Source organism: Diprion similis, chromosome 10, assembly GCF_021155765.1.
Source record: "Diprion similis isolate iyDipSimi1 chromosome 10, iyDipSimi1.1, whole genome shotgun sequence".
NCBI lineage: Eukaryota > Metazoa > Arthropoda > Insecta > Hymenoptera > Diprionidae > Diprion > Diprion similis.
In genome coordinates this window covers 14,646,484-14,670,603 of record NC_060114.1, presented here as the reverse complement: position 1 = coordinate 14,670,603, position 24,120 = coordinate 14,646,484, and the positions used below count along the sequence as shown (strand labels likewise).

Below are 24,120 nucleotides of genomic sequence, written 5' to 3'. Positions count from 1 at the left end.
ATTTCAGCACGTCCATTAATGACATCGACGTCAAAAATTCGAACCCATGTAATGACAAGTTCCCAAATTCTCGAATTCTCAATTGTTGACTGTTAAAATTGATTTAATAGAATGTCTCTTGCGTTTTTAAAATCTAACAAATTCATGTCATATCCCAGTTTATTGTTATGAATAATCTGCATGAATGTTTTTGAAGAAGTTATTTTATATCAAGATCAACAGCTTCAAAATTTTACCATACATCGGAAACTTTGTCAAAACTTTGGACTAGAGAATTTTCAATTTTGATTTTATGATTTATAAAAAGTCATAACAAATGTGAAGAAACTGACAATAAATGAATGATGCAGTTATAGTAATGATTGTTATTGATATTACAGACAGGAGATGGCGTGGGGGTGTCGAGCAGTGGTGGGCATCACACAAGATTGTTGTCGAGAAGCCGAGCGGCGGAGGAACCTCACATTGGCAAATACAAGCTATTGAAAACAATCGGTAAAGGTAACTTCGCCAAGGTGAAACTCGCCAAACATGTTCCAACCGGAAAGGAAGTTGCCATCAAAATCATCGACAAAACACAGCTCAACCCTGGCAGCCTTCAAAAGGTGAGAAAAAACTGATATAAAAATGTAGAGGAAACAATGAACAGGTTTAGAAATGTTCGTTGTAAAGAAAATTTCATTTTTTAGCTTTAGTTTCAATTCATCTATCGATACAGTACGTTTACATTAGAGGCTATTCTTCGTTGATTGAAAGTGAAAATTTGATCACAAGCAAATCGATAGCTTTTTGAAATCCAAAAATTAGCAAAACGATTGTGAAACGAAATGTTGCATCTTTTGCACTTCCATATCTTTCAGATTGCTTTCTTTTTTATTTTCGCAGCCTTTTAATTACGTTCTTGTCTTTGTTTTTCTTATACGCTGCAGTTATTCCGCGAAGTAAGGATAATGAAGATGCTGGACCATCCAAACATCGTCAAACTGTTCCAAGTGATCGAGACTGAGAAAACGTTGTACCTAGTGATGGAGTATGCGAGCGGAGGGGAAGTGTTTGATTACCTAGTATTGCATGGTAGGATGAAGGAAAAGGAAGCCCGGGCTAAATTCCGTCAGATAGTTTCGGCGGTACAGTATTGTCATCAGAAAAAGATCATCCATAGAGATTTAAAAGCCGAGAACTTGCTACTCGACAGCGAGATGAACATCAAGATTGCTGATTTTGGATTCAGTAACGAATTCACACCTGGCAATAAACTTGACACTTTTTGTGGCTCCCCGCCATACGCCGCACCAGAACTTTTTCAAGGTACGTGTCACAGTGAATATAGTTATCTAAGTGAAATAATAATACGTCAAAACAGAGGAAAAAATGAACGAAAATAAATTGAAAAGTTTGGAATGTGCCACCGAAGTAGATCGAGTTGAGTTTATTCGAACGTCACATTCTTCTAATATAGGAAAAAATTTAGATACTATAATTTCTGCTTTAGAAGCCGTAACGATATCTTTTTCTTTTTTTTTTTTCAATTCACATCGATCGACTTCAGCTGTACCTTTCAATCATTTATTTGATAATGTTAGAAATCAATGAAGTTTAAATGATGAGTTTGTTATTTTACATTGAAATTTGAATAAAATCACCAAGACGGTCGATTCTCTTGATGTAATTTGGAATGAAATTAGAAATGTAAAATTTCGAACATTTCTCACTGTGAATATTCTTCACTTGTTTTCAGGGAAGAAGTATGACGGGCCAGAAGTCGACGTATGGTCATTAGGTGTGATATTGTACACGTTAGTTTCGGGCTCACTGCCATTCGACGGATCTACGCTTAGGGAATTACGGGAAAGAGTATTACGGGGGAAGTATAGAATCCCGTTTTACATGTCGACCGACTGTGAAAATTTATTAAAAAAATTTCTGGTGCTCAACCCCACAAAACGGGCCTCGTTAGAGGTACGTGGCGATAAGGTTCGAACGTGTTCGTTTGCGCGCAATTCAGCCCCGCAGGATAATCCATGGACCGTTTTTTACAATCTTGATATTCGTTTGTTCCTCGTTTTGTCGAGGTGTAAAATCATTTTAATGAGAATAAAAAAAAAAAAGAAGAAACAACAAAAAAATACAACAATTTTCAGGTTTTGAAAAGCTAATCTATATTCTCGAATTTTACCACGCGACAAACTGTCCCAATTGATTATCTTGTTGTAGACGATATGAATGTGGGCAATTTATTATTTACCCTTTGAGAGGTTGACTTGATGGTTTTTTTTTTTTTCTTTCTTCTGGTTTACAGAATATAATGAAAGATAAATGGATGAATATGGGATATGAGGACGATGAATTAAAACCGTACTTAGAACCCGAACCCGATTACAAGGACCACAAGAGGATAGGTGAGTCTGCCAGTATGTACATAACACTTACTACCTACCGTTTTTATGTTTAGTACGTGCGTTTTCGTGTTTGATTGGAAACTCTGGTCGTTACATCGACTGCGTGATGCAAAGAACGTTGATGAATTTTGTTTTTCATTGATAACTTGGTCTTGTTTACTGTTACATACTTCACTGGTATATGAGAGGCAATGATAAAAAAAACGAAATTTTTTTAATCTCAAACTGTACGATATCGAACGTTTGTTCAAACTACCAGCGTTTCCGCCCACTGACGTCAGCAATTTTCACTGTTTTACGGTGAGAAATGCTCTCGGACAGTGGATTATATGTTTAGAATAGAATATTAGATCGGGAGATATATCAGACACCCGATTAGTTGAATCCTCGTCGATTGAATTGTTGCTACGAACGTTTTCTACCGTTTGTCAGATATGTACAGTATATATCTGTAATATTTTATAAATTGGCAGATATTCTCCTTCTGAAATGTGTCGAATATCCGATAGTTTAATATTATTATATTAGAATACGTTCTGAGCAACGATGAAGATACCTTACCGTTTTCATTGCACAGTTATGCGCACCAATATTGTGCTTGTTCTATTATTGTTTTGTTTTTCGTTTCTAGTCTGATATATCTATGCATGCAACGACCTATGTTTTAATAGTTAACAAAATAATAGCATGTGTTAGTCGTTAGGTATAGATCGATTTAGGTAGATTTTATCGATCACAAATCGTCTGGGTAATCCACTAATATCAAACTCGTTGGCTGGGTACTTTTTTACGCCGCGTTTTTAGGTCAAAACTTCAATCGAACGAATCCGTTATATGACAATATTTGCTGTCACAAAAAATCGCTGTGAAAATATTACTCCATTTCCAAAATTTTCTTCTTTATTTCTCCTCTTTTTCCTACTGTCTCTTTTTATTATCTAATCTTTACACTTTTTACAGCTTTGACAGAAGCTGTTAATATAATCGTTACATTTTTGACAATACTTTGAATCAGTTATCAAGGTATGAATGAATTCACAAGCAACACAAAGACTTAAGATTTTTATTACCGATGATTTACATTCAGATCCAGTTTCATAATTAATATTCAATTATTTTAACAAAATTACAAGAAGAGAATCAGGTTATAAAAATATGTAAAAAAAAAAAAAAAAAAAAAAAGAAATGAAAAGTAATTATTTGTCGAAGTAAGTACATGGCTTAATGGTAATATAGCTATTTTGTTTGTTAGATTTAACTATGCCTCTTGTAAAAATCCTGTTACAGAGGCACTAGCTAGTATGGGATATACACGAAGCGAAATAGAAGATTCCCTCGGCCAAGCTAAGTACGACGATGTATTCGCCACCTATCTACTACTAGGAAGAAAGACGACAGACGTAAGTCCGGGCGCAGCAAGCCCTTGAACAAAAAAGAAAATTGACAAAAGCGAACAAATTATAAATTGACGAAATTGCATTTATTCATTCTTTTTCCCGGATACGCTCTGTAATAATCGTCGTTTATTTGTCTTTTCTTTTGCTCTCCATTATTTGCCGCGTTTTTTGTTCTTACTTTTCTGTTATTTTCGGACAGCCTGAGAGCGACGGTTCTCGGTCTGGCAGTTCACTGTCGCTGCGCAACATTCCGCCCCAAGTAGGATCAGGGGGTGGCGGAGTCAGCGGAACGGGGACAGGAGGCGCAGCACAGAGTCCCTCGCATCGAGGTGTTCACCGCAGTATTTCAGCTAGCAACCCAAAACCCAGTAGACGAGCTTCTTCCGGAGGTGAGACACTCCGTAAGTATCGATAAAAAAGAATTATCTAGCCAAAGGAACCACCGAAGGAAGAAAATAACGGACGGAAGGTTTTTACCGACTTATTCAATATTCCAAATCTCTGCTGACAATATAACGATTCGTTTTTTCTTTTCAGGGTGCGCGCCTAGTCCTGGTAACACGACGAACCACAATCATGCAACGACTGGTACGGGTGCTGGCACTTTAGCAGGTAGCGGTGGAAGTAACTTTAAACGTCAAAATACGGTTGATTCGGCAACAATAAAAGAGAACAGTGCTCGCGTACCTGCGGGTAGACCGTCAGCCCCAAAAAATAGTCCAGGACAATTAGACACGAGTGAGTTGACTACATGCTTTTTGCTAAACCATTCTCTTTCTCTATATACATACATTGTATATTTATTCATACATTATCTATCTCGTATTTTCTCTTTCTCTTCTCATCTTTCTACCCAATTTATTTGCCGACTCGCTTAAACCTCTTCTCGTCGCTGGTAAATGACGATGAATTTATCTTCCATCGGTTTATTATTGTCTGCTGCGATATATTGAAAAAATCTTTCTGTTCCGATCTCTTGCTTATTTTGCTCTCTTTGTTGTCTCGCATCTTTGTCCCTTTCGATATGTATCTCTTCGTATTATCGCAAATATAAGGACAATGGGCGGTTAAATTTTTTTTTGGTTTTTTTTTGACCAGTTTCAATGACACAGGTAAAAGATATTAGTAAGATATTTAACTGAAGTTTGACAGAGTAGATCAGAAACTAGCATCTAGCTTCTAGACTCTAGTCTAGATTTAGGTTCGCTTTTTTGTCCCATTTTTAATTTCTATTGCTCGGTTTTTATATCCCTTTGCACATTTGATAGCATGATAATAACAATATGTTACAGTGAGCGTTGAATTGTTCAAACTAGACTTTATTAGTAATGTTATTGTCATGGTTTTAGGTTTGAAAAGGTAGAACATGTTCCAACTTCTGTTCAACATTCGTTGTTGTTATGATTATTGTTGTTTATCTCGTCGGACTTTCTAAATTCACAATTAAATTTTATCTACCAATGTAAGAAACTAGGAGACATATACGAATGGATAATTTGATTCCTTACCGCATAAAACTGAGTCGCTGATTCATTCGTTCGTACTTATTTCTATTTTCTACTTTCTTTTAACTTTAACTTGAATTTTTTTTCGTCCTATTTGTAGCTGGAAGTGAAATAAGTTTACGTTGCGACAGCAATCACTGCCACTTTTCGCGCAGAAATTCAAATTCATGATTTAATTAAACAAACCTGCTTTACAGTTGATGTGAAATATTTTATCGTGGTAAATCTATGTTTCGATGTCTCGTCATACTTTCGTTTTTCATCTCAACTTTTGAAACTGTATTTCATTTCTTCACTCTTTTTTTTCTTTTTTATTCTATTCTATTCTATTCTATTCTATTCTATTCATCGCTGCTTTTTTGTTGCAATTATTACTGTGTTGGATAACGTTGGTGATGTTGCTAATGATAATTATAATAATAATAACGACAATCATTTCTTACAGTAATTAACATACTACGTAAAAAACTATATTCTAATATATACACACTATTGCTTGGTACGTGGTGAATTTTTCTTGTATCTATTTATTTATTTATTCATTTATTATTATTTTTTTTTCTTCTTCAACTATACTTTAAATGCATACAAATATGTTTCCAACTTTTTATTCAAACTTTTCTCTGTCTCTTCGCGACTCTTCATTTTATCGGTTTACATTTTGTTACTTCCCACCCTTCGTACGTTCATCATTTGTATATATACATATTCATATTTATTTTTAAGTTACGTTACGTTGCTTTGTTTTGTGTTGGGCCGTATCTAATTGGGGTTGCAGTGACAATGTTCATTATAGGTGTGGGAACGAGTCCTGGTGGTAAGTCGAGAGTCGGAAAGAGCAATACAATGAACGCCGGCGTCGGCAGCGGGAGACCTCTGACATCTCCAGCACCAGGTTCGGTAGGAAGACGCAGTACCATCTCTTACGATCAAGCTAAGACATCTTCCTCTTCAACGGAGAGAACCAACGATGTTCCCAGGTATGACGACGATGTTTATAAAGTTTTACTTTCGAGTTACGAAATACAAATTTTTTTCTCAACTATTGTTTCTGTCCCTACACTTGGTCTGTGTAATTTTTAAGAATCGACAAACGTCCTGTCTTGTTCGGGGAAAGAACGCGGGAAACTTTAAATCTAACTTGGATTCGTCATCGATTACGATATCTATTCGAGTGCTATTTTCTTAATTCAAATAATTTCAAGGAAAGTACAAGGTAACTTTTCATATTTTACCCTTGGTGAGAATCTTAATGTTATATTTAAATTTGCGCTGATTCTTGTTCGATTTATGGTTTTCCTAGCGTCAACAACTACGTTTTATAACGTGTAACATACCTGTGTTTGTTTGAAATTTAAAAGTAATGTTATGTTTTGTTTTTGGTTTTGTCTTGAACTAACAAAAGCGACAAATATACGAAGATAAGCACATGTTTTTCACACGTAGACTAATCCATTAGAAAACTGTTCTAATTGAAATTAATATTCGTCAACGCGCGGTTTTATGTTTAATACAAAATCCACAACCGCAGTCTCTCTTATTGTTTCTTGCATTGCTCTAGCATGCTGGCTGTGTGCTGTCTGCCAATCATTCATTTTTTGAACTACCTACTTAGCTGCTGCTGTTGCCGCTTCACTTGAAACTTAGGGAGAAAATTAGAACATGGAAAAATTATTCTGACTTTTGACTCTCGTTGATCGTAAAGAAAGTAAAGAAATTAAAACACAGACAAGTTTCAAGTTGTTCAAAGCTTATTTAAATGAAAGCAACTAAGTATAGGTAGCATCTCACTAGCATCGTCATTACTCATTTCATCGTTCAAACGGAAAACGAAATGAAAATAAATCAATCATTAGGGAGTGATGAATTTGCGACGATCAGAAAAACTAATTGAAAATGAAAAGTGAAATAAAAAATAAATAAATAAATAAAACTTTCATCCCAATTAATCGTCCAATTTCAAAAGGTAAAAATTTTCTCTATATTTTTATCACAGAAGATCGCTTGTCAATTTTGTTCAATTTTCATCGAGACGCAGTAGGAAATGAGATAGCGTAGTATTTTTGATCCTTAGTCGATATATTCAAGAAGCTCATTAGATTCGTACAGAATTTCATGGCATATTAAAAGAAAGAAAAACTTCCTCTCAAACTATACTTCGGTTAAATTCTACTCTGCGTAGATTTTCATGAATCATACGAAATTATTCGAAAAACCTAGAATGAAATTCTAGGTGAATCCTTGATTTTTAATTTTTCGAAATTTCCGACGAAAGTTGTCGAAAATTTGTACAAAAAAAAATTAATTCTTAAGATTAAATAAAATCTCTAAATCAAGTCTGAAGTCAAAGAATTTTTAAAATTTTTATAGCATAAATTAAACATCACACAAATGTTTAGAAATAGAAGAAATTGCATCAAATTTTCAAAGAAAATCGTAATATTTTAGAAAACATAAACAACTTACCTTTCAAATGCCCTATATTTTTTGAATTCTCGCAACTCGCTCTACGTGCCACCAAAATAAATTGTATCTATGTCGGTATAGTTTGCATAAAGAAGCGATGAAAGTTCAATGAAAAAAAGTAAAAGATGGCGGTACGAGTCTGTTGTTATCGGTGTTGATTCCTTCAGTTATTGCTTCTTCGTCTTTCCTCTTTCTCCCTATCTTCTCATGAAACGAGCAAATTATCAAAAAACACCAAAAAAAAAAACAAAAAAAAACAAAACAACAACAACAACAAACCAGGGAATATCGGGTCTTCTGACTGGTTTTTGCACAGCCTCGGCGAGGGCACTAGGCCAGCAAGGGGTCACACCAAATCTGCAAGCATCAGCGCGGGCCACCGATCTTCGAGTGGCGTACAGCCCGGCGACAACTCGCTGCTGGACCCGCAGCCCCGCAACGCCCACAACTCGTTACTTGCTACTGCTGACCCTCTCAGGCAGAGGTACAGGGCGATCAATACCAATATCAAAACATTCCGTGTATTATAAATTGGTAGGAGGGTAGCAATATTTGACCTTGTCTTGTAATACTGACTCGTCTCTCGCCACCTGTAAGAGAAAGATAAAAAAAAGAACAAGAAGACTAAGGTTTCACGGTTTATTCGAAAAAGAGAACGCACAAAACAGGATAAAAGATTTTTTTTTCTTCTCTGGAAGCGAATATCTTTAGCGCAACAAATTTTGGTTTCAATTAAATTTTTATCTTGTAAATTTCATTCCATTCGACGACGGCTGACTTTCCATAACCGCAGGCCGAGCGACATATTTTTTATTTTTATTAATTTGTTTTCTTTTATTTTTCTCTCTTTGTGAAAAACATAATAAAACATATAATACAAGTATTGAGATTTGGGTGATAAAATGAGTCACGACAATTTGTAATGTTAGTTAATTAAAATTATTTAATAATGTTAATTAATGCTGTTTAATGCTGTCTCTTTTTATTTAAACCGTGTGATTTCTTTTTCTTGTCTATTCTTTTGACGATTGTGAGAATCGAGGGAGGTGTTAAAGGTGACTTGCTATTGCTCCAACCGACGTATCCCTATTTATTTACATTTTTCCTCAAGTTTTTTCCTTCTAATTTATTCATTTCCTGTTATTTTTTCTCTTCGTCAATTTATCTTTCTTTGATTGCAACGCAGGTTTTTCATTATTTATTGGGCCACTAACTCTCTTCGAATCCGTAAAACAAATTCATTTACCCAGGGTTGAAAACACCTTTTATGTGTAACATAAAATATACTGATTGATAAATAGCAGATGGAGAAATACTTTAGGACTATAACATATGTATGGGTTTCAACGGTACACAAAGAATTGGTCGTTACCATCCAGGCGCCAAATATTAATCGTCACATCGTTGTTTAGGATCTCTGGGATGGTTGCTGGTCGATCGCATTAATCACTTCTTGTGTTTTGTTTTCTTCCTAATTTTTTTTCTCTTTGCGCACCGTATGTGTTGTTATTATTATCATCATTATTATTATTATTATTATTATTGTTGTTATTCATTTCGACGGAGAAAATTGTTATGCATGAATTGACTTGGTATTAATTTTTTTTTTAGTTTTACGATTTTATTTTAACGCACATGTATTATTCGTCCTTTTCTTTCCTTTTTTTTTTCTTCTCTGTTTTCATCTCCATGATTTTCTTCTTTACTTTCTTCTTACTTCTTTTTGCTTTTGCAATCAACGCTTTCAGTTTCAATTTTGTCACGTCCACTCATCTTTGCCGTTGCACATCTCATAAACTCATACCTATATATGTATAAATCACGTAGAATAAATACTGCGTTAAGCATGGGTAATTTTTCGATTAATTAATTAGTAGTATTATAATTATTGTTGCAATAACAACAGCAAGTGCTGCATCCACTCACCCAACAAATACTGCATTCACAAAATCTAAAACACATGTACGATTCTTCAAAATTATTGTGTATACAATTAATTTCTATTTACAAATAACAAAAAACAAAAAAAAAATAAAAATAAATAAAAATCTAATATCTCGAGAATATTGTTTGATAGTTTGTAGCTTGCAGAAGGATCCAATATGAATATGAATCTGAAGTTTTAACTTTTCGCGCATTAAAATCTCAAGAATCGTTACAAATTTATACGACGCGTGCATGTAAAATCGTTTGGGTAATAGTATAAAGTAGAATAATTGTACAAAGAGAATCATTTTATAGTAATTTTTGAAAAGTTTTTAAAAACAATTATTGGACTCATTAAATATCTGGGCAAATCAGAATATGAATTCGAGAAATGTTTATCGTAATCGTTATCACTTGCTTAACAAAAAAAGTTATCCAAAAATATACACATACACAGATACATGCATTATACATATAAATTAGCTGCTTTTACAAAACATGTGTTAGAAATTAGCAATAATCAATGCTATGTATTACAGATATTCCCCTTTTATCATTATTTAAAGTTCAATAGTTACAATCTACAAACACGTGATACAACATAAAAGTATTTACCGTAGAATAAAAAAACATCTGAGTAATGAGTGTACACAAGTCGAACCTGTTATAATTTTTATTTTCATTAAACAGAGATATTGTTACAACGGTAACGGCAATCATCAATCACCAATTTGATTGCATAATTTTGTTAGAAAAGGTATTATTCAAATGCTTACTGTATACATAAATATTACATAAATTTCCAGCGCAATTTATATGTATATTATGTATCTACGTTATTGGTATAACGTCACTTTGCAAAAGGCATATTATAAGTTGACGATCGGACAAAGTCGGGCTGCATATTCTGACTTATTACTTCATTAACCTGCGGTAATGATATTTGGTAATGTTTGCGAACTCTCGTTTATTCAGCCTTGGCGTTTCACCAAGCACCAGACTGGCACCTGCAGCGGCATTCCCAAGGAATGTTCCAAGCCGCAGCACCTTCCATTCTGGGCAGAATAGAGCCCAGCGAAATCATCCTCAGGTATTGTACTCTTGTCAGTTTGACGATATTCTGAACCGTGTCTGAAGGATGAGTCGATTTACAGTGTAATTATATGCACCGTTATAAACCTTCGAGTGCATATATTTTTCCTCTATTATCTTGATAAATTGGCAATTAAAATGAAATATACTTTAAACGTGATCACGATGATTATGATGAATTTTTTTTATCTTTATCCTTCCGCCACGGTTTTTGATTGTCTGTTTAAAAAAAAAAAATTTTTTCAAGTAAACTTGAGCGGTTCAACAATTTACAGGGTCACACGCATACACAGGATACGAACGCTATCAGTCCACTGGCGAGGCCATCTTTCTTTTCAAAATTATCATCCAGGTTCTCAAAACGGTAAGTTTCCACCTTATTATGACATTGCTTAGCAATAACATTACGTATTTCGAGCGATATGTTCGTTATCTTTTTTTTCTTTCCATTTTTTTTTTTCTTTCCATTTTATTATTTTAAAGAGAAACAAACATGTTTTGAACACCGGATGCAAGGATATCTGCCCTGTTTCTCTAGTTAGTGAAAATAAAATTTCCGTCGATACGATTATTGCTTCTTTTTCATTTATCGATTTCTAATTTTGATCTCTGTTTCAAAAAAGGGTATGCATTTGTACTCGCACACGTGTATCATTGCATCAGGTTGTCGAACGACGCTGAAATAATTGGAGAAAAATTTTAGATTACATAAAGAGTAAAAGAAACCTTCAGACTTTGTTGTATAATATTTTGCAAAAAATTACGATGCACAGCGAAGAATTATTTTTTCCATTTATAGTAAAGGTAAATTTTGGAAAAATTAGAATTTGTTATTCCTCAATTAATTTTTGTGTTATTTATTGAAACTTATGTAAAAATTACTTCTCTTATTTATTTATTATATCTTATTCATATATGATTGAGTAAACCCAATCCAACTCTGGTCGATTCGACAGTCGATACCCTGTTTGTAATTGATGAATTGAATACTAAACAACGTCAAGAGTTGCGATGTTGTTTGATGGACCGAAGAATACAAATTCTTGTCAATATGATATATTTATATTTATACAATACTGTTTTGCATGCCAGATGATATTCCTGTTTTAGGGATGCACAATGACTATGTAGTTCTGGCAGTCGTTTATACCGCAATGCGTTGAACACGCATACGTTTATATAATCTGTCGATAAACAGATTACTATAGCAATTGGAAAAAAAAAAAAAAAAAAAAAAAAAAAAAAAAAAATATGAAAACGAAAAATGCAAATAATAATTTGGGTGCATACTGTTACTACGTTATTGAATAATTATTATTATTAATTTTGATGAGCCAGCAGCGACCATTATCAGTGAAAGCTATTAAACATCATAGCTTGTGTATTTTATTTTATTTTCTATTTTATTTTACTTTTTTTCTTTTATACCTACGGATTACGTACATACATAAATGTATATGTGTATACACATGCCGCTCTCCAGTTTTACTTTTTCAACTTATATTCACTTACTTAACAGGGTGGCCACACGCACACACACCTGGAAAATTTGGAAAACCTAGAAATTTCAGGGGATTTAAACGGGGTCATGGAAAGCTTGGAATTGTTGGGTGATTTTTTATTTGGTCATGGAAAAAACTGAAAATTCTAGTTTTCTAATCATGGAAATTAGAATGTTTTTTTTTTTTTTAAGGTAACAGGTTTACTTCTTTTCATCAAGAAAACAAATTCGCTTAAACTGATTTTTTTTGACATTTTATTTTTCTTCAATACGAATTAAGTTTAAATCGAATATAGAGTCAATAAACTGAATAATTTAGGTTTTAGTAACTTACTAGAACCGGAAAATGTCGGGGAAAAGTAATTTTTAGTTCCCGGAAAACCTGAAAATGTCGTTGAATTTTTTTCCTAAAAAAATTTGTGGCTACCCTGCTCACTTACCTACTCACTTCTTACTTATTTACTTACTTACTTACCCATTTAATTTTGATTGACAACTATACACATACTTGAAAATAATTTATCCAATTTCTTTTGACGTTTACGATATTTATATATAATACGTATCTATTTCTCAACTGTTCGATAATGACGAATAATATTAATCTGCGAGACCATTAATCAGCAGTATTATTATTATTATCATTATCTATATATTTAATATTGTCTTACACTTTACTATATCATTATTATTGTTGGTGTCGCCGTTGTTGTTATTATTATTATTATATCGTACACGTACGTGTGTGTCCTCCTACCCTCCCTATAACCCCTTTGCAAATTTCTCTTCTCGTTTTCTACCATCCTTCCACCTCTCTCCCCCTGTATAAAGATATCACGATTTTCGTTACGTATCGAGCTTACGATTTCGATTTGTAAAAAGTATTTTCAAAGAATCGAGCATCACGCTTAAGCGGCGCAAAGAGGGGACTGTACTCAGCTGACACGAGAAGCTCTTTACGCGCGTTCACGTTAGAACGAAAATCAATTCCTCGTGCAATCCTGATGCGAATAGATTCGTCTAGTTGACCTTTTATTATAATACACGAATCTATTTGCAATATGTGTATATCGCCTCAATTGATAGTCATGAGAATTACAGAGTGAAAAAAAGGAGAAGTGGAATAATAGAGAAAGGAAAATTGTTTAATGAAAGTATAAAGATTACACTGCTTGGCAGGGCTTATGGTTAATAATAATAATGATAATAATAATAATAATAATAATAATAAGCCACCTCGCATACTCATTGTGCATCCCTTTCGTGCAGGTCGATTTAAGAAAAAAAGCAAGCGAGGCGTTATTTTTGATTATTTCTCTGTTTACGATCAACTGTTCATTGATTATTATTTAATTTATTTGTTTGTTTGTTTTTTTTTTGTTTTTTTTTCTTTTTTTTGCAAAATTTTTATTACTTTTTTCGCATCTGAAATTTTTAGTCGTTGTTGCCTAGTGAAATGTAAAAAGAGTCCAATGATAGAAATGAAGGAAAAGGAGTGTATTATCGTTGTTGTTAACGTTCTGAGAGAACATTAGGTAATACGTATGTATAAAATTAGCTTCATAGGTGGGTGTAGTAAGGCCGATGTATATTTGGGTAATTAGAGTGCCACAGAATAACGTGTGCGAGTACCTGTTGACAAAAAAAAATTTAGAGAGAGAGAGAGTGATGAGAATGAATGAGATAGAGAGAAAGAGAAAGAGGGAGATAGAGAGAGAGCGGAACATCACAGGCACCCCAATTTGGTGTCGGCTTTCACGAAATGGTCGCTGTTCTCGTTTGCGCGGATTTAATTGCAGTCCTAAACGTCATGCAAATTCTCGAAAGTTGGCGGCAAGACGTGTTGAAAAGAAAAGAAACAAATTTAAAAAAAAAAAAAAAAAAAAAAAAAAAAAATAATTAACAATAACAATAACAAATGCATAAAATAAATGAAATAAAGTATAATCCGGAATGATAATATATAAAAATTAAAAAGAGAGGAAAGAGAAAGAAAAGAAAAATTTACAAGAAAACTTTGAACCTTAATTACAAAGACGCTTTGATTGAACGAGCGTATAGACTGTTCCAGTCATGGATTTATATAGACATTGTTGCATCTCTGAACTCTAAACTGAAAGTTTAATAACCCAGTTGGTAATGAATTTTTAACGCATACCTATTCGGTATTTATCTTGTCTGCTGCAGGACTTGAACCGAAATACTTGGCTCCGTCTCTGGTGCCCAAGATGAAAGAAAACGTGAAAGTGAAAGAGAAAGAGACAGTAACAGTAACAGAATAAGAAAAAAAGAAAGCAAAGGATACAGAGAAAGCGAAAGAGAGAGAGAGATAGAGTACGAGAAAGAAAAAGAAAAAGAAAAAGAAAAAGAAAAAGTAAAAAGAGAACACGATAGAGAATGGATATCGAACGAAAGCCCTAGAGACAACCGTCACGATACTCGTATTTTGTCGAGTTTAAAAACAACTACAAAACGCACGCGAGTGCATTGAAGAGAACATAGAAATAGATTATAGAAGTGTAATAGCCGAGACCCAGGAAATTGGTCAATCGAGGAAAGTCATCCTCATTCGTCGGCAATCCCTTCCCACATACATACACGCGCAAACAAAAACCACAATTACACACACAGACACACACGACCGAACAGCCTTAGTACTACTCTTACTAATACTAATCCTACTACTTCTACTACTACTACTCTACTACTTCTACTATTACTACTACTACTACTACTACTACTACTATCCTGTTATAAGATGCTCAAGAGATGGAAAAAAAAAGTAAAAAAAAAAAAAAAAAAAAAAAAAAAAACAATTATAACCGCCGATAAAAGGCGCCTCAAGCAATTAAGTAATACACGTCGTTTATTGTGAAGATAGATTTTAGATAAATTCGCGTTATTCTGTGGTGCGCGATTATCAATTATTAATTACTATTATTATTTTTGTCATTATTTTTATTATTATTAATATTATTACCTATCGCTATCATTATTATTATTATTATTATTATTATTATCATTGTTGTTGTTATTATTATTAGTATTATTCTGTAACCCACGACCACTAGAAGATATACTCTCTTAGGAACACAAGATCACTTGGTTGATATACATTAAGTGCTGGACGAATGAATGTTACTCATATATTGTATATGATAAACGATATTCATATATATATATATATATATATATATAATATCAATCATATACATCTATATATATACGTATATATGTGCAATTTTGCATTTGATTCGTACGGAAAAAAAAAAGCTATTATTATTAAGGAAATGGTAAATACGAAAAAACGATGAGAAAAAAGAAATTTGAAAAACAGAATAGGACGTATGCCTTCCTTGCTTCTATAAAGCAGGAAGTTGCATGATAGGATTTCGTTTCTTAAGACCTAACACTTAAATCTGTGCCTTTATACCATTTTTGCCTCTGTCAACAACCCCATCTGTATAAATAGTTTTTATTATTTTATATAATACTACGCTTCTTACTTGGCAAAGGTTGCTGCTTGTGTTTATTTATTTTATTTTTATTTTTTTATTTTTTTTTTTATATTCTAACATCAATTTGGGTCAACTTTTAGCACACCGACATAGTTCGTAAAAAAAATTTTTAACATTGTTTGATGGATTCCTTTTATTTCTTTGTTTTTTTTTTGTTCCTTCTTTTTTTTTTTCAGTCATGAAAAATTCTACGCCAAGTGTATTTTCTTTTCTTTGCTTTCGAATGGGGTAGGAAAATAAATTTCATCGCGTACAGCGTATCGCATGTTGTGTGGTTGGAAGTTGGGTTTTGATGGAGAAAAAAAAAACTAAGAATGAAAAAGATTTTTAATCGCGCGCTTGATCGTTCATTGTCAATATTTTAATATTAAAAAGAGTAACGTGACCATGATTGATATCCGAATAAAGTTTTACCTTACTCTTGACTACACGACGCGACGTCTGTTTGACAAGTTTTTTTTTATCGAATTGATTGGATTTTTATAGCTCTACATAGGTGTTTAAAAAGTTTTTTTTTCAAGTTCAAGAAAAAACAATTATGCAGTTTATAATCATTATGCAATTGATTTAAACTACAAAACGATTATTAACAGATTGGTTTATTGTTTTTCTTGACTGGCTGTATGTTGAAATTATAATCGAATCTGTTTCTTCTTGGACTTTTACGATGAATTTTGAAAGTGAACGTTGTAATAATTAATAATAACAACCACCAAGCTGCGGATCCCTCTTACATAACGCAACTTTCAAATAAATTCTTAATCCGTCATGTGCGCCGATATGTCAAAGCCAAGTGGACAATTTTATCCATATTTTATAACGGCCTACATGACAATCGACGCGTAGTGTTTGTTTCGCACTTGTATAAAGAAATTTTTAAGCTAGGACAAATGGGGCGATTCAAAAAAAAAAAAAAAAAAAAAAAACGCGAGATTAGACGAGTGAAATAAAAGAAAAAATACAATTCGGTAGAAGATAATTGGAAAATAGGAAAAAATTGAAAATTAAAAAAAAAAAAAAAAACGAAAAACGAAAAACAAAACAAACAAAAACAACAAATTACGACATAAAAGTGATAAGCGGATAGAAAAAGGGAGTAAAATCCATGCATTGGCAGGTTTTCCAAGTGACAGACGAAAGATGATGCGATGGATTCTGCAATGGTCGCGGTTCTCGCCTTGTTTCCCACGAGACGAAATGAGAGCGAGATGTAGACATACACACACACAGACACAACTCGTACATACATAACTTGTATGGGATAGGAACTGCGACGCTGAGTGAACGATACGACACAACTACGACAATGCACCCGCATCTATATATATATATATATATATATATACATCTTTTTTTTTTTTCCGAAACGTTTGATGAGTTGAATTTGTAAAATGCAATTTTTTATAGTCGGACTCCTGATGAGACGTGTTCGTATTATTATTAATATTTTTAGCAGATGTGGATCTGCATTTAGCCGTTGCGAAGTGCGTTGTTATTGTACAGCTGATATTCAATGAATAATGAACAAAATTGTGCAACGGATCTTGTTATTCCAAAAAAAAAAAAAAAAAAAAAAGAGTGATAATAAAGATAAAATAATAAAAAGAAGTATGAACAGATAGAGAAATTGATAAAGACATTGAAAAAAAAAAAAACAAAATAAATAAAGTAACATAATGTGAGCTAACGTGCAGGGTAATTATTTATTTATTTATTATTAATGTGTGAACGTCTTTGACGGAATTGAAATTTGCTGGGAAATATCTGTGAACCAAGAATTCAGATTCTAGTGAGTCCATCCTTTGATGATCTGTTAACAATTGACTAGTTTTTTTTACGACATTTTAAAATTGCGTGTAAAAAAATGTTACCTTTTACAGAGAATGTAAAAAAAAAAAAAAAAAACGAAGCGTTTTCAAGTGATTTAAACTATTTGAAAACGGTGAACGGTGAAATAACGATATGAAAAAGGAACAGTCGAAAATTATTTTACTTATATGCCAATTGATTTTGTAGAGAAAATTTTTATCCTTCAAATCAATCACGATTCTCTTGGTGAAATTTAAAAAAAAATTTTTTCCCCGTTTACATGCCTGGCCAGTTTTCAAAAACGTTAACATCTATTTAAATAAATTTTTCGATGCGTTTGAATTTCTCTGCAAAAATTCCAAAATAGTTTCGAAAGTTTTGAATCCTTGGACATTGATGTTTCCTTGTAATCTTGAATTGTTCTACGAAGATAACATCGATATCTAATTAACGTCAATGTAATCGCTTCATTGCTTATTTAATTTTTTATTACTCGACGAAAGTATAACGTTTTATTGGAAAGGGAAATGCAATTTCAAACAAGAAAAAAAAAAAAAAAAAAAACGAAACAAAAGAGAAACAGGTGAACAAGCAACTATAGAACGAAATGAATAAATGGTAAAATTTCATTCTTTTGTACATGTGAATAATTCATTGTTTAATGTCACAAAAGAAAGCGTTTGAGCTGAGTAATATCCGCACGCTACACAATACATATAAACTCATTTGCGTATACATATATAGTAGCCTAGCAATAATGAATCTTTGTTCGTAACGAGAGTGAAAATATGTCTAGTGAATTTTTTTTTGTTTTTTTTTTTTTGTTTTGGATATATGGAACTTGGCAAACCTGCAGACTAGTTGAAAATATCGATACTGTACGATCAATTTCATAGGTAATTTGACACATTATGTATTAATTATCGATTGCCTGATAAACTCGGATTCGTCAGATATTAAATATTTGATGATTAAGATTTTCAATGAAAAAATGATATTGTTTATTCGGCTTCAGGAAAAAGTTTCAAGGAAAATCGGTTGCGTTACCGCGGCCAGATGACAGCAAAACAGTATTGCCAACTTAAAGTTGATCTAGTGTAAAATTTCCTATGAAAATACACCTAATAATTTTGTAGTCTTAATGTACGATGAAACAAGTAACATTCAAGCTTACTTTGATGTGCAATTATTTAATACTATTAATAACATACTTTTTATTCTTTTTTTTTTTCTTTTTTTTTTTCCTATCTTAATAATAATCATGTGACATATATTTTATTACAAAATTGTCGCAAAGTTTGAAAAAATGCGAGATTTATACGTCTAAAGAAGAAATTCAGAATGACGTTGATATCTGGTCGCGATATAGCAGCTAGTTGAAAAAAACAAACACACACACACACACAAACACATATATATATATATATATATAAATATATATATATATATATATAGCTCCTTCTACAATGTAGTTAGTCGATGATATATTTGATAATCGATAAATAAATACTGTATATAAATATACATATATACCAACATATATATATATATATATATTATTAACAAAAAGATATTGAAAAAAAAAAAAGTATATTTTATTTGAATTGATCTAAGGTTTGATTTATTTTATTTTATTGAGCACGCTATTAACATTATTACTATAATTAATTATATTAAAACTCAGCCGTTTACAGAACAGCACAGCACAGCACAGCACAGCACAGTTTATTGCACCCAGAATTTTCAGTTTAAAACATTTAAGTTATTCTACCATCATGATAATCAACCTAATTATTATTACTACCTACCTACCTACCGCCTAATACTACTCAAATTTATTATTATTTCTATTATTGTTATAATCAGTAGTAATATTAAAATTATACAAAAAAAAAAAAACAGAAAACAGAAAACAAAACAAACAAACAAACTAATCCATCGTAAAAGCACAGCTTGTAAAAAAAACAATCAACTGAATCCTTTGCAGCTTAAAAGTATGTATTGTATTGTATTATTATTATTATTATTATTATCATCATGATCATGATCATGATCATTATTATAAAGAAACAACGATAGCCAAAATTATATAAGCATTTATGTATTTTTATGACCTCTACTTTTGTTAATTTCTATCATGTTTTAATTCTATCGAAGAGTAATGAGTTTGATCCTACCGGGTATCAAATAGATAAAACAATGAAAAAAATAAAAATACTCCAGGCTTAATTTTTTATAAAGAGAATATTGATTTATAACAGGCCTCTGTAGTCCTGAGTAGTCGTAATTATCTTAATGTTACTACTAAAATTTCATACATTATTGTACATAAAATCAAGATTCCACCACTTATTGTTAGACGCGTTTGTTGGGGTTTTGTTTTTAGAATCAATCCACTAGAGGGAAACTTCTACGTTTGAATCAATATAACTTGTCGTCGAGCATTGTATTTATTTTTCTTTTATTTTTCATCTAGTGTTCTTCCTTCTATCCCTTCTTGTAATATTTTTACACTGCTTTGTTTTTTGTTTTTTTTTTCTTCGAATTGTATCTAAATTACTTGCCCCAGACTTATAACGGACTAACATTTTATTAAATATATAGAGTGACATGTTATTCTCACGCGACTTGCTGCTATTTTGATTTTTAATAGTATTATTATCGTTATTACCACCACCACCACCATCATCAGCATCGTCATCATCATTATTATTATTAATATTAAAAAAAAAAAAAAAAAAAACCGAGTTCACTTTCCCTTTTATTCTTCTTTGACTTTGATTTACATTTCTTTCGGATTTGAGGACGTGACTGCTAAAACCGGGTTTTCTTTGAACGCTGAGTATGGAAACGATGTCCACAGATATTTGATATTTTACTCTGGGCTGAGCACCGCTCTCGGTATTTATAGTATATTACATTTATTTTATAAGTGTGCGTGTGTATGCGAGAGAGTGGGACAAGGAGGTAACAAGAGGTTTATTAAATAATTATATCGATACGTGATTTACATGCACACGTACACACACACACACACACACATGTATATGCATGTACACACATGAATGATGAATAATGAAGTGAAAACGTTTTATAATATTGTAGCAATAAATAACTACAAATTTCAAATCTTGCAACATTGCATCTATGCATAAACATGTCACGCATGTCAATGCCTGTCTGCGTGTGTGTACCTGTGAATATTTTATATTCATTCTAAAAGTATGCCCTCCTGGGTCACACATGTGCGTTGCTCAATGCACATCGATCAACTGTGTATTCCCGTCCTACAAGCATTAAAAGAGTGATTTTCAGTCATCTTGAGATGCTTTAGTCAATTATTATTATTATTATTATTATTATTATTATTATTACTATTACTATTACTATTACTACTACTACTACTACTATTACGACTACGACTACTAATGCTACAGTTAGTTCAATTATTCTTATCATTATTAATGTTGTTATTATTACCATTGTTTAAACAAATTATTATTATTTAGGTAGTTGGCATTTTGAATAAAATAGAATAATTGAATAAATAATTGAAATGTATAATTGAAGAGAACTATATAACGCGCAAAATACGATGAAACAGGAGGGGTTGTAGGATTTTACAACGGACGGATAAAGATGACAAGTTTGATATAATTATTATCATTTTTCTAACGCTTTCTCTTTTCGATGTCAAAGGTTCATGAATCCATCCTTTTCACTTGACTCGGAGCGAGAGTTTTATAAAAATTTTCAATTGGTCAAATATTACTCATCTTCCTTGCTTGTATTTAAAGAATAAACTGAAATTGCACTTAGGTATATACTAGGCAAATTGAATATACACGACTTGTTGTTTTCAATGTGGTCTTAAGCACGGTTATTATTTAATGGTTTTAAGTAGCGATAAAAAAATTTATGAGTTTCATACATATATGTATGTATAATAAATATTTAAAAATTATCTTCTAAATTGTGGACAAATTCATTTATCGTGTCTATTCAATTAGCCGATAGGGACTCTACGCAATACTACTCAACCCCTGTGAAATCGATAGCCTTTTTCTTTGTCGTTAACATGTCAGATGAATGTGTACCACACTGTTTTACAATTTACGTTCATATCAATGCACAGGAGAAACAGTATAAGTTATTACTACAATGGATTTATTGTGTAATATAGATTTTTTTTTTTGTGTGTATGTTTACGGAAATCGATTTGTAAATGAATTATCAATTTAGCTGTTGATATTGACAAATAATTTCACTGTCTTTACGTTTCGTTTTGCACTACGTGACGTCTACCGGCATTGTCTTTTTATGGTTTTCGTTGACATTGCCATTTTTTTTTTTCTAATCCCGTGCCCTTTTCGTTTATGTTTATTCACAGTTAATGTTGCATAGAGGCGGGAGGGCTCGTAGTTAAATATTCAACTGCATTCTCATTGTTTTTATCTCGACCATAATCCAAAACACTTCGTTAGCAATGTCTGTTTTGTTATTTCAGCCCCATGGACCCATCCGTACCTCCCAAGCACGCTGTAGTGAGGTACGTTGCCACGAACTGTAAATCATTCGTTTACTCTGCATTTTCCTACGCTTGTCTATATGTTTGCGATATTTCATCTGCCTGCACAGTTATTTTATTCTTCTTTTTCTTTTCCCATTTTTTCTCCTAAACAACGTGGGAGCAGAGAAAAATACTGATCTGAGGTATCTGAAAATTTATCGACAATCGACTGTTTCTACGCTAAACCATTTCTATTCTGAAAAGCAGAATTCTCATTGAGAAAATATCAGTTTTGTTAATTTCTCTGCTCAAAACCACGCTGTTACGTGTATGAATTCTTGCAGTTTTTATTCATCAGGTACACGTACATGCAAGATTTACTATTTTCGCAATGCTCCTTACATCTTTTCTATCGTTCACCATGAATCTATGCATACGTTTTGAACAAAAAGCCTTTTGAATGCGCCAGGGTCCTCACTTCTTCTCGGTTGTACATATTTGTACATACATACATTCATCCGTATATATTGTAACGAGATAATAGATATCGATAAATTTTTATTGCGCTAATTAATGTGGAAGAGGGTTGCTTACGGGTGGTTTGTTTATTGCAGTGGTGCAACCACTAATGACGAGCAGGTAAAACCACGCAGTCTTCGTTTCACTTGGAGCATGAGAACGACGAGCAGTCGGGATCCAAATGAAATCATGTCGGAAATACGCAAGGTATGGCATTGTGTACCTCATATAATATATCGATCCATTATCATTCGGATAATATTGAGAAAAATTTCACGTATCGCGTGTACGAAAGAGCCAAATTAATCCAGCATCTTGTTGTAAAATACCGGCACAGAAGCCTGGTACTTGTAGAAAATGTCGAGTGAATTTATCCCAATCAGTTTGCGTATACGAAAAGTCTGTAGAAACTAGTTTTCGCGAGACGTGTAAACTGCTAGCTAATGTTAAAATAGTTGAAATAGTCATGAAAACAGGTTTATTGCCTCAGTAATTTAAAAGCAAATGAAATTAAAAAAAAAAAAAAAAAAAAAAAAGAAAAAGTCGCGAACAGTTAGAAATTCTTGGCATTGGTTTTTGGTACACCGCTTAATAAGGTGGTAATATAGGTGCTGGATGCCAATAAGTGCCAGTACGAGCAGCGTGAGAGATTTTTGCTGCTCTGTGCGCACGGAGATGCAGCAACGGATAGCCAGGTGCAGTGGGAGATAGAGGTCTGCAAGCTGCCGAGGCTGTCGTTGAACGGTGTGAGATTCAAGCGGATCTCAGGAACATCGATCGGCTTCAAAAACATCGCCAGCAAGATAGCGAACGAGCTCAAACTGTGACTGCCGGCTGCAGGCGCCACGGAGGCTGGTGCCAACCCATAACCCCCTCGTGATGATCCACGCCAGCAAGTAGCCACTTCCGACGACTATTACTCTTACTTCTTCTGGGACTCGGCTTCGGGCTCTGACGATCAGCAAGAGATATTCGTCTAGCCTTTCGCGTAACCAGATCCCAGTATTTCAACATCTCGGTTATCACACGCGTGTTTCTGCATGGGAGAAGCAGATGCAGGAGGGCGGGTGGGAGTGAGCGAGTGAGTGACTGAGTGGGTGGGTAGGTGGGTGGATGCGGAGTCGGGTACAAGCGTTTGTAACACGTTCAAGATTGTCTTCGGTGGTTGTTGTTTGTATTTTTTTTATTTTTATTTTTTTTTTTTTGTTTTTTTTTTCCTTCTTTTCATTTTAACAATAAGAGAACAAAAACAAAGAGAGAAAGAAAACACAGTAACGAGAATTTTCACACGTTTATTATTGAAATAACGTAATTTATAAATCAATAACTATTAACTATATATTTGGTTCTTTTATTTTTCCTTCAATATTTTTTCTTCTTCTTCTTCTTCTTCTTCTTTTTCTCTCGAGACAGACCCACCCCGAGTACGGCTATACGATAAGACGACGATGAATACAGAGAAATTTGAGAGAAAGAAA

The 24,120-nt window shown here is 33.0% G+C and overlaps 1 protein-coding gene across 20 annotated transcripts in view; it reads left to right on the top strand.

Annotated features, from left to right (window-relative positions):
- LOC124411711 (serine/threonine-protein kinase MARK2-like) overlaps positions 1-23,832 on the top strand; it is a 58,108-nt gene extending 34,276 nt beyond the window's left edge. For 3 of the 20 annotated variants that reach the window (XM_046891013.1, XM_046890994.1, XM_046890996.1), the window contains 14 exons: positions 381-605; positions 930-1,308; positions 1,739-1,974; positions 2,300-2,411; positions 3,687-3,799; positions 3,996-4,197; positions 4,334-4,534; positions 6,080-6,281; positions 8,084-8,251; positions 10,669-10,783; positions 11,061-11,149; positions 22,121-22,162; positions 22,738-22,849; positions 23,251-23,832. In XM_046891013.1, the coding sequence (XP_046746969.1) occupies positions 381-605; positions 930-1,308; positions 1,739-1,974; positions 2,300-2,411; positions 3,687-3,799; positions 3,996-4,197; positions 4,334-4,534; positions 6,080-6,281; positions 8,084-8,251; positions 10,669-10,783; positions 11,061-11,149; positions 22,121-22,162; positions 22,738-22,849; positions 23,251-23,469 (2,415 nt within the window). In that variant the 3' untranslated portion in view covers positions 23,470-23,832. Of the gene's footprint in view, positions 1-380; positions 606-929; positions 1,309-1,738; positions 1,975-2,299; positions 2,412-3,686; positions 3,800-3,995; positions 4,198-4,333; positions 4,535-6,079; positions 6,282-8,083; positions 8,252-10,668; positions 10,784-11,060; positions 11,150-14,473; positions 14,558-16,921; positions 17,148-22,120; positions 22,163-22,737; positions 22,850-23,238 lie in introns of those variants that run through there. The other 17 variants (XM_046890998.1, XM_046890997.1, XM_046891002.1 and 14 more) reach the window with 17 other exon arrangements.
- The last annotated feature ends 288 nt before the right edge of the window (positions 23,833-24,120 follow it).